Source organism: Rhinichthys klamathensis, unplaced genomic scaffold, assembly GCF_029890125.1.
Source record: "Rhinichthys klamathensis goyatoka isolate OS25496 unplaced genomic scaffold, OSU_Roscu_1.1 h1tg000181l_1, whole genome shotgun sequence".
In the NCBI taxonomy this organism is placed as follows: Eukaryota; Metazoa; Chordata; class Actinopteri; order Cypriniformes; family Leuciscidae; genus Rhinichthys; species Rhinichthys klamathensis.
This window is the reverse complement of record NW_026606709.1, coordinates 1,425,420-1,440,526: the sequence shown is the minus strand read 5'-3', so window position 1 is coordinate 1,440,526 and position 15,107 is coordinate 1,425,420. Positions and strand designations below refer to the sequence as shown.

General features: G+C 38.3%; 1 protein-coding gene across 2 annotated transcripts in view; it reads left to right on the top strand.

The window, feature by feature from the left end:
* eea1 (early endosome antigen 1) overlaps positions 1–14,272 on the top strand; it is a 31,461-nt gene extending 17,189 nt beyond the window's left edge. The window contains exons 15-29 of one of the 2 annotated variants that reach the window (XM_056261210.1): positions 37–237; positions 714–827; positions 943–1,098; positions 1,329–1,468; positions 2,214–2,544; positions 2,705–2,806; positions 3,763–3,957; positions 4,367–4,549; positions 4,639–4,824; positions 5,125–5,256; positions 6,549–6,734; positions 9,996–10,234; positions 10,380–10,500; positions 10,619–10,717; positions 13,286–14,272. In XM_056261210.1, coding sequence (XP_056117185.1) covers positions 37–237; positions 714–827; positions 943–1,098; positions 1,329–1,468; positions 2,214–2,544; positions 2,705–2,806; positions 3,763–3,957; positions 4,367–4,549; positions 4,639–4,824; positions 5,125–5,256; positions 6,549–6,734; positions 9,996–10,234; positions 10,380–10,500; positions 10,619–10,717; positions 13,286–13,408 — 2,508 coding nt within the window. In that variant the 3' untranslated portion in view covers positions 13,409–14,272. Of the gene's footprint in view, positions 1–36; positions 238–713; positions 828–942; positions 1,099–1,328; positions 1,469–2,213; positions 2,545–2,704; positions 2,807–3,762; positions 3,958–4,366; positions 4,550–4,638; positions 4,825–5,124; positions 5,257–6,548; positions 6,735–9,970; positions 10,235–10,379; positions 10,501–10,618; positions 10,718–13,285 lie in introns of those variants that run through there. The other variant, XM_056261211.1, reaches the window with a different exon arrangement.
* Positions 14,273–15,107: the final 835 nt, after the last annotated feature.

Genomic DNA, 15,107 nt, shown 5'->3' with positions numbered 1-15,107 from the left:
ATCTGACTCTAGCTTTCCACTCATGTGTTAATTTAGATTACGCAGCTTACTGACAAGCTCAAGAACCAGTCAGAGAGCCACAAACAGGCTCAGGACAACCTTCATGAGCAGGTACAGGAGCAGAAGACCCACCTGCGTTCAGCACAAGACCGGTGCCAGGGCCTAGAGACCACCATCTCTGAACTTAACACTCAGCTCACAGAGAGCAAAGAGAAGATTGTCCAGCTAGACACACAGGTACTTGTGTTGTGTTAGTTGATAAGATCTTGACCAAAAATTGATGCACCTCTTAAAGCTACAATATGTCATTTTTTTCGCCGCTAGGGGTCGCTAATCTCTTACAATAACAAAGGCGTAGATTGATGACGCAGTGATAAGCGTAAATCGTGAAACTTGTCGTCATGCCGATGGATCTAATAATGTTTATGGATGAGTGAAAACATTCATGTTTTTTAACATGACTTTGCTAATTGCTAATGAGAGACAGATATCAGCGCAACACACAAGTCCCGCAGATATAAAGGAATTTTGATATAAAATTCTTACATAGTTAGTTATTTAATGCAAAGTGACTTTAGAGTGCTTTTTATTTTTATTTATCCCAGTCTAATGATGTCTTACGTTAGATGTGTTAAAATATTGGTCATGTTTATTAATATTTAATTATTATCATTGAATAATCTAAAAAAAAACTCATGCCATTTTTTTCTTAGCTGAAAGCCAAGACAGAGATGCTATTGTCTGCTGAAGCAGCAAAAATTGCTCAGCGAGCCGACTTAGAGAACCATCTAGAGACTGCCCAGAATGCACTGCAAGACAAGCAACAAGTATGTACTATTGCTGTGACACCATTTGATCCTATTAAATTTGTAGTAGTCAAATAGAAGAGTGTCACGAGGGTTGTAAGTTCATAGAAGTGGTTTTTTTTGTGTGTTTGCGCAGGAGTTGAGTAAAGTGCAGGCTCAGCTGGAAGAGCAGGACCGCAGGCTGCAGGAGAAGCAGGAGCAGAGCTCTCAGCTGGAGACCGGTCTGAAAGACAGCAGACACAAACTGCTGACTGCAGAGCAGAGGATAGAGACACTGGAGACCCAGACCAAGGTCAGCGTCACTGCAGCACATTTCTGCTTCGTTTAGAAATGTTTCACGCCTGTTGTGTGTTAGATGTCAAACGTCAATAATCAGACAACAATGTTGACAAGAAATTGGTCTTGATTGATTTCTTTGCTGTTTGTTATTGACTTTTTTGCTGTTTGTTATTGACTATTTACTTGCGAATAATTATTTGGAATGTTTACTTGATAGAGAAATACTTTTTTTGTCTGACATAGAAAGCTGAGGTTGAGATAGTTGAGCTTCGCTCTGGAAGGGAACAAGCTCAGAAGGAGCAGCAGATGCTGAAGAAGCAGATCAGTGAGTTGGAGATGAAGACGAAGGAACTGAACCGTCTTTTAGACTCTGAAAAACAAGGGTAGGTACTTCATATTGGAAAATGTGCAATGTTAAAGACTGCAATATCTTTGTTTTGGAACAGTTTTTGTTGCTATGTTTGTGTATTTCCTATTGAAACTGGAAATTAGAGTAGGAGATATCGATGGGTTCATTCTGATTTAAAAACACACATTAACATGCATACATACATACATACATACATACAGTTTATTTAGTTTCCAGGAAGAGAAAGATTATACCTTTTATATGTGTATGTGCTTAATTTTAGGAGTATACTAGCATAACAGTTTGGGATCAGAATTTTAAAATACTTTTATTCAGCAAGGATGCGTTAAATTGATCAAAAGTGTCAGTAAAGACATTTATAATATTACAAATTTCTATTTTAAATAAATGCTGTTCTTTTGAACAGAAAAGTCTCATGGTTTTATTATAATAAATATTTAGCAGCCAACTGTTTTCAACATTGAAAATAAGAAAAAAATTGTTTCTTGAGCACCAAATCAGCATATTAAGATGATTTCTGAAGGATCATGTTACACTAATGACTGGAGTAATGGTGTTGAAAATTCAGCTTTAATGGCATAGGAATGGCTTACTTTAGTTAAATTTCACTATAGTGTATTTGATCAAATAAATGTAGCCTTGGTGATCAAAAGAGACTTCTTTCAAAAACATAAAAAAAACCACCAACCCTCAAACTTTTAATATGAGTATAGATCACAGACGTGACTTGTCAATCTCCCCTTTCCTTTCTGTTTCAGAGCTGCCACCAAGCAAGAGGAGTTGAAGAAGGAAACCTCAACCCTCTCCGAAACAAGACAACAGCTGGAGAAGGCAGAGCAGGAGCGTGTGACCCTGCAGGCCAGCCTGGATAAACTGTCTCAGGAGAGTCAGAAGCGGCAGGCAGAGTTGGACAAGAAAGTTAAGGGTCTGAGTGCAGATCTCCAGAAAGCTCAGGAGGAGAAGGAAGCTCAGACTAAAGAAATGGCAACAGTGAAAGAGGCTCTGAGCAAAGCTTCTAAAGCCCTGAAAGAGAGCCAGACTCAACTGGAGAAAGAAAAGAAGAGCAGCAAGGCCACTTTGGAAGAGAAGGTGGGTCACATGACAGTTTGTCATCAAAAAGTATTTGGAAACTTGTGTATGTATAAAAAAAAAAACTGGAAGTCATGGCATTGTACAACAAATCTCAATACATTTGGCAACAGTTTTCAAGCAAAAGAAGTTTAATTATCAGCTTTTCTCTAATTTTTAGGAGAAGATTTATCAGAAAGCACAGCAAGAACTTCAGAAAATCACAGAGACCACTTCTAAAGAGCTCAGCCATGTTAAAGGTCTGCTTGAAAAATCGATAGAGGTAAGATTGTGAAATATAACTCCTGTTAAAGGAGAACTCCGGCGCAAAATGAACCTTTGGTCTAATTACACATTGTTACCTAGTCAACCGTTATCTGAGATTTGTTTTCATGATTATCGAATGTAAATAGTTTTATCTCTAAAAACAGTTTAGCCTATAAAGCTAGTATAACGCTAGTATATTGGGCATAGTGTAATGACAAATAAAAATCGCTTGTTAATACCACTAACAAGGCTGAAAATAGCCCCACACTAGCACGGTAGCATAATGAGGGTCCCTACCTTCAAACCGATGCATTGAGAACTTTGTCAGTGTTCAGACAGTTTAATAAGAAGATATTTTTTACATACAGTCAACTTCGCGTATACAGGCAGAAGCCATCTTTGAAATACAGTCTTTACCAGTCGATCTACGAACGCCGATCCAAGTGCGCTGGTGAGAATGTGAACGAGCTATAAGTTGTGATAAGGTGAGCGCGAACAGCAGGCTTGGATCGGCGTTCGTAGATCGACTGGTAAAGACTGTATTTCAAAGATGACTTCTGCCTGTATACGCGAAGTTGACTGTATGTTTAAAATATCTTCTTATTAAACTGTCTGGACACTGACAAAGTTCTCAATGCTTCGGTTTGAAGGTAGGGACCCTCATTATGCTACCGTGTTAGTGTGGGGCTATTTTGAGCCTTGTTAGTGGTATTAACAAGCGATTTTTATTTGTCATTACACTATGCCCAATATACTAGCGTTATACTAGCTTTATAGGCTAAACTGTTTGTAGAGATAAAACTATTTACATTCGATAATCATGAAAACAAATCTCAGATAACGGTTGACTAGGTAACAATGTGTAATTAGACCAAAGGTTCATTTTGCGCCGGAGTTCTCCTTTAAGTTTCAAGGAAACATTAATCCCATGTTAGATGAATCATGATATTTCGCAATTGTTGAATTTTCTAGGCAGAAAAGGGTCTACAATCTCAGCTGACCTTACTGAACACTCAGCTGAAACAATCTCAAGATACACTGGGAGAGAAAGAAAAGAGTGCACTGCAGCTACAGGCAGAGCTGAAGACTACGCAGGGGTCCTTGAGCCAGGAAGTGAAGAAACATAAGGCGCAAGTGTCTGAGTTGCAGGCTTTCCTCGCTAAGAAGGCACGTACAGTCTTCTTACGCACTAATGTGTCATAGAGTGCAGATAAATGTACTCTTGACTCACCCAAATCAACTGGTTTTTAAAGGATAGTCCACCCAAAAGTGAAAATTATGTCATTATTTACTCACCATCATGTGTCGTTCCAAATCTGTATAACTTTCTTTCTTCTGTTGAACATGCCAGAAGATATTTTGAAGAATGCTGGGAACCAAAACTGGTTACCAACATTATTCAAGATATCTTCTTTTGTGTTCTGCAGAAGAAAGAAAGACATATGGGTTCAGAAAAACATGAGGGTGAGTAAATGATGGCAGAATAAAAATTTTTGGGTAGACTATGCCTTTTAATCTGACACGTTGTTGGACATTATGACTGAACTACTTCAAATAACATTGAATTGTGTTTCAGGCCGAAGAGGAGGCCAAGCTGAAGGAGCAGGTGACGGCGCTGTCTAAAGATTTAACCTCTGAAACGAATCGCTGTGCAGAGCTGCAGAAGACCAGCGACAGCACCAAAGAGAGTCTCGCCACCATTCAGTCGGATTACTACGGCAAAGAGTCCGAGCTCTCTGCTGTACGCCAGGACCTCAAGGTCTGTTTGTACAAGAACAAGTACAAGAACATCCTAATATGTGCTAATTATGTGCAGTATCTGATTATTATCTGTTATTTGCCATGTAGGTGTGTGAGGAGAAGCTGGTTCTAGCTCAGGAAGAGCTGGTGGCCAATAGGAACCAGCTTAGTGCTCACGAAACCCAGATCAAGGAGCTGAAGACGGGCCGCACAACACTAGAGAAAGACCTCGGCAAGAGAGACGAGAAGATCAAACAGCAGGTGGAGGCTCTACAGAAACTACAGAAACAACAGGTAACAAAATATGCTACAGGTTTTTAAGATATAACCAGTGTGCCCTCAGGCAAGGCCTTGAAACACAGGTTTTTCTGTGGTGGGAAAGTTACGGGAATAAATGCCACCGGGCTCGATTGTGTGGCGATACTCTGTTCTGTTTTATTCCAGACACAGTGAAACAACACAACCTTCTGTTCTAGCCAGGAATAGTCATCATTTTAATTTGCTTATCAACACAGACATGGAGAATGTAATTTCAGAATGTTTATGGAAATGTCGAGTTGTTCGGCTGACTGTGTGTCTTTGTGTCTTTTACAGGAACAAACGGAGGAGCAGCTAAAGAAGGAGAAAGCTCAATGCGAGGAGCTGAGAGAGTGCCAGAGTGCTCTGGAACAGGACAAAAACAAACTGTCTGCTGATCTCAAAGCTCTGGCCGAGAAGAATGAGAAGGTCAGTCTGTTGACCTCTTACCCCACTTTATATACACTTTTATGAATCAAAGCAACTTGTTTTAAGGTGCACTGTTTTTTCATTGTAAAAAAGTTACTATTATTATTAAATTTTTCCCCTAAGATAATTTAATTATGAGTCATAAAAAAGTGTGCATGTGCACGCTATCAGTGTTCTCACAGGTTCGCGTTTTTAAAGTTTGCGTAGAGAGAACTTAAGAGTTCTCTGTTAAAACGGTGTCGTGTTAGCGGCCCCTAAGTTAATAACTAATGATCGTTGCGACGGAAGAGAATCAATCAAAACTAACTTTAACTGGAAAATAACTTTATTCTAGAGCTGCCATGAAGCCATAACAATCTGTTACTTAAATTTATTATTTACCTATTATCACTGTAAAGCCGCTTTGGAACTATCTACATTGTTAAAAGCGCTATATAAATGAAGATGACTTGACTTGACTTGACATTCTTGGTTACTGAATAAATGAATCATGACAGATGGGTACTTCTATAATGGCATCTCTGGAATGGTACACTAGTGTTCAAAGCTTTGGGATTTAAAACATTTTTTGTAAATGAAATCTCTTATCAATGCTTATCAAGGCTGCTCACCAAGGCTACATTCATTTGATCAAAAAATACAGTAAAAACAATACAATTGTAAAATATTATTATTTAAGAGACCTGTTTTATATTTTAAAATGTAATTTATTCCTGCGATGGCAAAGCTGAATTTTCAGCATCATTACTCCAGTCATCAGTCTCACATGATCCTTCAGAAATCATTCTAATATGCTGATTTGGAGCTCAGGAAACTTTTTTTTATTATCAATGTTGAAAACAGTCATGCTGCTTAATATTTTTGTGGAAACCAGGACACAATTTATTAAAGGATTTATAGAAAGTTCAAAAGAATAGCATTTATTTGAAATGGAACTATTTTGTAACATTGTAAATGGCCTTACTGTCACTTTCAATTAATTGAATGTGTCCTTGCTGAATGTCCTTGCTTTTCCCAAACCTTTGAATAGTAATGTATCTATCCTGATACATTTGAGTGTAAAGTACAAGACCACCGTTGAATCAGCCCACGAAACATGCACGTAAATGCACCTTAGAATGACATACAGCATCATTGTCTATTTTTCTATCTTAAGTTTTTTTTTTTTGATGACTTTGGAATTCTTGTGCATTATATAGCATGGTTTGATGATCTGGGCTTGTAACCAAAAACAGTGCAGATTCAAATCCCACTGTTTGTTTATAACTGGTATAATGGTTTGTATGTCGCAGGAGCTGAAGGAGCTTCAGGCAGTGAAGCAGCTGTTGATCCAGCAGAAGATGGAGCAGCAGGGGAAAGTGGAAGCAGCTCAAGCATCTCTGGAGCAGGAGCAGAGAGAGCATCAGAAGACCAGAGACTCAATCAAACAAAAACAGCAGCTGCTCAAAGCTGAGACCGACAAACTACACCAGCAATTGGTACGTATTATATTATATTATATTATATTATATTATATTATATTATATTATATTATATTATATTATATTATATTATATTATATTATATTATATTATATTATATTATATTATATTTAGGGCTGTCAGTTAAACGCGCTATTAACGGCGTTAACGCAAACCCATTTTAACGGCGTTAATTTTTTTATCGCGCGATTAATGGTCTTTTGGGGCTAGCAAACTTTGTAGTTTTTTTTCACATGCTTTTGCAACAGGACGCGGCATGGACGTTTTGAAAGCGCAAGCGGATCTAGCTAGACCGGAATCAAAACAACAGGCACGCCGCACACACTTGTTTGGGCTTGCGAGCCGGATCTCTCTGCTCGAGTCGCGCGCTCTCAGATACACGCTGCTCTTGTAAGAATTTTCTCTGGGCTCGCTCAGAGAATATGCCTGCACTTAAAACGTGTTCAGTGCAATCGCGAATCTCTCCTCTTCCCCAGCTAACAATTTTAGGTTATAAGAACGTTTTCATAACGTTCCCATTAAGTTATAAAAACGTTATTTCTGAATGTTATAGGAACGTTCAAAACGTCCAGTTTTGAGTGGATGACGAGCGCGAGACACCGAAATGGATGCCAATAAGATTCTGAATGGAAAGTTTACTTTTTAAAAAGTTGCCAAATGGTTTCATTGACGAGACCAAAGTGATCTGTGTGTTTTGTCGTTGTGAACTGAGCTATCATCATCGCAGCACGTCCAGTCTGAAATACCACTTGATGATGGCCACACACACACACACACACACACACAGCTGATGCGAATTCTCCACACCCTCGTCAATATCAGGACCTCGTCAGTATTTCTTTCACCCTTTTATTGATGGACAGTGTTACATTGTGTGAGAGATTATTTGCTCCAAGTAAGAATGTTTTAGTGTGAAATTGAACACAGTATATGCCAATGTTGTTTTAAATAAAAAACATTTGCACAAAGCAAGCCGATCCACTTTTCCATGTTGATAAGAGCATTAAAATGAGAAAAAATTATGGGACAAAAAGAAATCAAGAGACATTTAGAATAGATAAAAATGTGTGATTAAATGCGATTAATCGCGAGTTAACTATGACATTAATGCGATTAATCGCGATTAAATATTTTAATCGTTTGACAGCACTAATTATATTATATTATATTATATTATATTATATTATATTATATTATCGGTATATGTTATATTATATTACCGGTATATATTATATTATATTACCGGTATATATTTTATTATATTAACACTTTACAATAAGGTTCATTAGTTAACATGAACTAAGAATGAACAATACTTCTTCAGCATTTATTAATCTTATTAATTTCAACTTTTACTAATATGTTTTAAAATCAAACGTTGTATTTGTTAACATTAGTTAATTCACTGTGAACTAACATGAACAAACAATGAACAGCTTTTTTAATTTTTATTTATTTGTATTCACTAACACAGGGTACCCGCGGGTCTTAAAAGCCTTGAAAAAGTCTTGAATTTGATCATCTCAAATTAAGGCCTTAAAAGCCTTGAATTTAGTATACAAAGTCTTGGATTTCGTTACAAAGGTCTTATATATTTATTTATTTTGCCTTTGCTAGGATTAAGTTCATACCGTAACAAAATTAACTGTTACTAATGTAGGCTAATTCAAAATGTATGCAGCGTTGAGTGCACCTCGTGCTCCACGTCATAGCAGAAAAAGCGATCGCGTGCGCACCCGTTACTATGGTTACTAGGCAAGTGAGAACATACAAGGCAAAAAGAACATATTTTCTACCCGTCTTTTCAATAGTATCTGGCAACCATGCGCGACCTCTCTCTCTACATTGCTGAAGAAGCGCGGATGATTTGAAAACACAGACAAGCTGGAGTTCAGCGATCTTTATTTAAAATGTTGTACTTAAATTAAAGTGTCATTCAGTCGGTCTGTGTTCTGTCACGAGCCGCTTGCGCTGTTTGTGCGACTAAATCTGCGATCAAAATGCAGGCTGATAGTGATATATCCACCAGTGTTCATACGAGCAAGAATGCAATGTTTCCCGAATATCCACACGATTTCAAATGTGACATTGATTTTATACAACAGTAAATAAGAAAAGAAAAAAGGGTAACATTAAGTGATGTACTAACTTATATTGAAAACAGCATTGTCAGGCTTGCTCTATTTTGCAACGAAATATGTGGCTTTGAACGAATCGTGAGATTCAATGAATGAATGACTCAAAGACTCACTCATAAAGATAGTGAGGTACTGCCACCTACTGGCGATTTTAATGTTTTTTATCTGCAAATTTAATAAAAAAATGAAATGGAAAAATGTATTAAAGGGGGCAAATCTTTTCCCTTAATGGAAAGGGTGTGACTGCAGTCTAAGTGGAAGAGAGGAGGTTCAGGGGGAAGGGCACTCTAAAAAATTGGAGAACCACAGGACTTAGGAAAAGGGATCATTATGTAGAACTGCACAAGTGCTACTGCTAAAGAGTGCAATGTCAATAATTTCTCATAAGCTTAATTGAATATGACATTTTCTGTCTAAAGACTACATATAAAATAACTACCAAAAGTAAAGTAACTGCATTTTTTGTCAACTTTTAGTCAAACTGCAAAGACTTTTCGTCAACTACAACTATAAAAAACAGGATGACTCAAATGTGATTAAGACCAATAAGCATGTTCGTCTGAAGACTAAGACTAAATAAAAAATGGCTGCCAAAATTAACACTGGCCTACACACACATGCGCGCTACAATGCTGTTGCATATTAAATATGACTGATAATTTAAGTAAAATGTTTTATTTAATTCAAGTAGCCTCCTTGTACATAATTATTTTCTAGGGTTTAAAATGTATACAGATTTGACATTTTTCCCTCATACTTCTGTCGGAATGGGTACGAAGTTGGCATTGAATTTCAGTTGAAATGGTATTAAAAAGGTCTTAAAAAGCCTTGAATTTAAGTTGGAGGATCCTGGGGGTACCCTGTAACACTAACAAAGATGATCAAATAATGTAAAAAATTTATTGCTCATTGTTAGTTAATACATAACGAATGAACCTTATTCAAAAGTGTTACCATATTATATTAAATTAATTATATTATATATTTATAATAGTTTTTATTGTTGTTAATATTAATATTTATTATAATGTACGATTAGTAAGTAACCTCTATTGCTGACTTATTTAGCAAAACTGCTTTCTAAATTTTCCACAGAAAAGTTTTAATTGCTTAATTTTAGGCATCTGAAGTGAAGGCTAAAGAGGAGGTGGAGAAGCAGAGGGAAGAGGCTGAGGTGAAGATTAAGCTGCAGGTGACGGCACTAAATGAGAATGTGGCCACGCTGAAGCGCGAGTGGCAGAGCAGCCAGAGGCGGGTGGGTGAGCTGGAGAAACAGACGGATGAGCTGAGAGGGGAGATCGCTGTGCTGGAGGCCACCGTCCAGAACAACCAGGACGAGAGACGTGCTCTGCTCGAGAGGTTTGATGGCTCTAGACATTTTTTAGGCCTAAATAAACAAACAAAGTGACCATTCAATTCATTAACCATTAAGTCCAGTCATATTTTTTCATTCACCCATTTTCATGAACTTTAATTGGTGCTCATGCTGTTGCTCCTGTTCCAGGTGTGTCCAGGGTGAGGGTGAGATTGAGAAGCTTCAGGCTAAGATGGTGGAGATGCGCAGGAAACTGGATGACACCACGGCCGCCATGCAGGAGCTTGGCCGTGAAAACCAGTCTTTACAGGTCAGACTGACCCCAACACCAGACACACTGAATTTACTGACCTTACAATGTTGTTTGGGATCCCTAGCTATGGAAACTTTAGTGTTTAGTTGTATGTGACTCCTTTTTCCTGTTCCAGATAAAACAGTCGCAGTCCCTCACACGGAAGTGGGCGGAAGATCACGAGGTGCAGAACTGTATGGCTTGTGGGAAAGGCTTCTCTCTTGCTGTCAGAAAGGTTAGCACCATGCATTCACACACACAGAATGAGATCAATACAGTGTTAATGATCAATCCCTGTGTATCTCAACCGGTGGGTCACGACCCAAAAGTGGGTCACGGAGTGTGTAGTCAATGAAACAACAACAATAAAAAACTTAATCCTAAATGTTTTTCTGATGCAAAGATTTTATTTTGAAAGACGTGCATTTTCTTAAAGGTGCTCTACGTAACTTTTAGCGGCCTCTAGTGGTGATGTTTCAGATTGCAACCAAATTTTACAAGAGCGCTCGTGCTCAAACTCATAGACAATACCGTCTATTACGCAAATATCTCGGCGAATACTTGACGGATTCGGCGAGCACCGAGCTCGTTGGGACCATCTAGTCGAGCTGAAAAGAACCATATAAGTTCCATAGTTTTTGGTGGTGTTTTCGCGGAGATATTAGCAGAAAACCATCGGGCGCGCTGCAAAATTGCGGACGCCAGTGACGTCACGATCTCAGAAGAAAATCGCTCGTATCTCTGGAACGCAAAGACCCAGAGAGCTCAAATTCGGGGGAGGAGGTCCCAGGGGAACCCTTGCCCAAACGCTAGAGTGGCGGGCCTCGGGGATGCCCCCTACCGGATCGCCGTTCGCTGGGACCCCCGATTTCGAACGGCTATAACTCGGGGAGCCGGGCGACTTGGACCTCGGGGGTGGGCTCGTTTGAAAGGCCCCGTCCAGCACTACGAACGATTAGAGTCTTGGGAATATTGATCAAAGATTGACTGAGATTTAAGCCGAAAAACGTGCGCCTTTAACCGGACGTAACTCCCTGACCGTCTAGGAGAGACGCATGCACATCACATCCGTTGGATTTCGCGGTAAATCCGACCCGGAGACTTCACATAGAAATAGGAATACTGGCCTTCAGAGGTAATAGCAAAACTCGACAAGTGGATCATTTTAATGTGTGATTACAACCCCTTCACACACAGGCAATAAAAAAAGGATTCATTTTAGTAGAAAAGTTCCATATAGCACCTTTAACTTGTTGCGAAATAAAAATTCTCTCACCTCAGAAAAACGAACTTTCCTATCTTGTCAGACCTTATTCTGTGCCTGATGGACATAAATACGGAGACGCACACTGTATAAAGAGCAAATGAAATTATTAGCATGCTACGATGCTTTTTAAAGTACCTATTAAAAATAATTAGTTACTGTAGTTTCCAAAATACCACTTTATTTTCACTTAGTTTGTTATTTTCTATATTTGATTGACTGTGGGTTATACCAACTAGCCAACTTTATTGTATTATCAAAAACTAGTTCGGGTCTAATATTTAACAGCCTTACCTTATACTGTTTATTCATCAGTGATAGTGATATTCTTACAATTTATGTGTATGTTAAAGGTGCATTGTGTAATATTTAGGAGGATCTGTTGACAGAAATGCAATATCATATACATAACTATGTTTTCAGTGGTGTATAAAGACCTTACATAATGAACCGTTATGTTTTTATTACCTTAGAATGAGCAATTTCTGTCTACATACACGGTGGGTCTCCTTGCATTGAAATAGCCATTTTGCGCCAACATATTTCTACAGTAGCCCTAAACGGACAAACGCGTTTCGTCACGATGTTGTTCTTCATGCAAAGAAGCTAGCTAAAGTCAGTAAATATAAAACACTGACACATTGATGAACAAGTAACAATAAAATTCGCAACAGCATTGTTTTACTGAATAATTAAGTAAATATAATTTCTTTATCTTTGTAAAGAAACCTCATTGCTTAACTGGCTACTCTGCTGTCTCAGACACCATCATATATATATATATATATATATATATATATATAAATACATTTTTATGAATTTGGTCAGATTTGGGTCATGGTAATAATAATTGGGAAAATATGGGTCCCATGGCCAAACCAGTTAAGGACCACTGATTTATTACGTTTATTGAATTATCTGATATAAATTTTCCTAAAATCCCATCATCAATAGTTTAATCTATGCCTTTTTACAGTTGTATAATAATAATAATAGTATAATTTATTAGAATTTATTCACATAAACACCTCACCTGCAGGATGGGGAGGTATGCTAGAAATAATGCTTTACATATAATAGAATCATTATATTATATTATATTATAAAAAAAAAAAATCAAGCATTATTTGAAGTGCGCCTCCCATCCTGTAGGTCAGACATTTATGTCCCATGTCTTACTGAATAAAATATTTCACTTTTTACAAAAAGCATTTTGTATTTTGGAAAAACAATTCACATTTTGGTGACCTGTATGGAAACCGTATAAATATATGAATTGTAACACCAAGATGCTAATAAAAGTTCCAAAATGTGCATCAGAAAGAAATATCTGAATAACTCAAATATCTCTAAATGAATCGGTACCCAAATCAGATTGTGAATAAAATCTTTTGAGTCACATAAATTCTGATACCTAGCCCTAACAATCACAGCATCTAACTTTTATCACTTCCATTCTATTAATCAGTCACGTTAAACCTAAACCTAACTTAACCACCTGACTTGAATCATGACCTCTCTCTCTCTCTATTCCCCCAGCACCACTGTCGACACTGCGGCAACATCTTCTGCGCAGAATGCTCTGCCCGCAACGTCCTGACGCCCTCCTCCAAGAAGCCCGTCCGAGTGTGTGACGGTTGCTTTGATGAGCTCCAGGGCTGATGGCCCCCCTCCCCCACACCACACAAACCCGTCCCCTGCAGCCCTCGGCGTCCCGCTCACCCTGACCTCTCCCCAGGAAAGATGAGCAACCAGGAAAGGCCACCTGAGGGCTGCAGGGACCACTGAGGAACAGCATGTTGCGGTGGTCACATGATGCTGAAAATCAGATCAAAATTAGACTGGCCAGAATGGCTGTCCTCATCTGTCCAGTGCCTTTGCCACTTACGGGGCCACTTTCAGACCCAGAGGAATTAAAAGGGAGGGACCGCTTGAGCAGATGGATTACTTGTAATATAAAGATCAGCTCCTGACAGATGTTTTATGCTGAAGTACAGCAGCTTTGGCACTCAGGATTGAGGTTTACATTGATATCGTCTTTTAGAAAGATTTAACTATAAGAGGCCGAGGGCGTACACAGAGGGGTTCTGAGTAGAACCAAAGCTGTCCGCAGGGTCCTAGTTTGATGTATCGTATTTGTAAGTAAATGTACAGACAAAAGAGGCACATGTGAATAATTCAGATATAATTGTCACTCTATGGAGACTGTAACATTTGTCATTCAGTGTGGGCATGTTAACATAAGGTATGTGGGTGTAATGTACATGCTTGCTTTGCTGCTCTTATGTCTGTTGAAATGAAACACTTGATGTTTGTTTTGCATTCATAATATCACCAGTAGAAGTTGGTGATTCTTTGAAAGATTTACACACGAAAATTTCTTTTTTGTTTCCTTTGCTTTTATCAAATTCTACACGTCAGATATACGTGCCCTGCTTTTAAGCAATAACTGTGCATTGGTGTGATTGTGTGCCTGCTAGTATATTGAAAAAGAATGACAGACCGCTGATTGTTTTTAAAATCTCAGCTGCTACATTTTTTCCTCAACCTGAGCGGGTTTTCCTCATTCATGGCATCTACGTGTGAGATGGAAGCTAACATTTTCGACTTAAAGGTATAGTTCACCTAAAATTCAGTCAAAGTTTGTCATTTCAATTGTATGACTTTAATTGTATGGACAAAACAAAAAACTGTCATTTTTTAAAATATCTTCTATTGTGTTCCTGTCATAGAGGTTTGAAACGAAATGACGAGACAATTTTAATTTTTGTAAACAATTCTTTTATTAGAAGACGTAAGTGTGGCGAGGTGGTCCGAGCGTCGTTGTACCCAGCTTATAAAAATAAGTTCAAGGAATGTTTTGCTAACTTTGCCATGTTGCTAATTATTTCTGAAGGTTTTCTAAACGTTCAAAATGTCACTTTTTGGGGGAAAAACAACTGGGTAAACGCTTCGTGTAGATCTGAGTGTGAGCGAGTGCACTGCAACGAACTGCTGTAAAGTACGCTTCACTGTAAGTGGTTTGTCCAGTAGCCACGTTCTCGCTTAATAGGTTGCACATCGACTTTCAGCATCAATGGCACTGTTTGTTGTCAGTGTGATTCTGATGTATTGATTACTTGCTTTTTGTGTCGGTAGATGGATTCAGGAGCATAATGCATAATGATTTTTATGTGTTTTAGGAAAAATCAAAAGTGTCTCAGGATGTTTTGCGCACATCACCAGCTCAGTCAAGTAACGTGACTTCAGAAAATGGAATATTATATGCCCTTTAACTTGATTTTGAATGGAATGTGTGTTGCAGTCAACAACAGTATCATATCACTCAGTGCCAACTGGTCAAAACCCTCCATATGACATC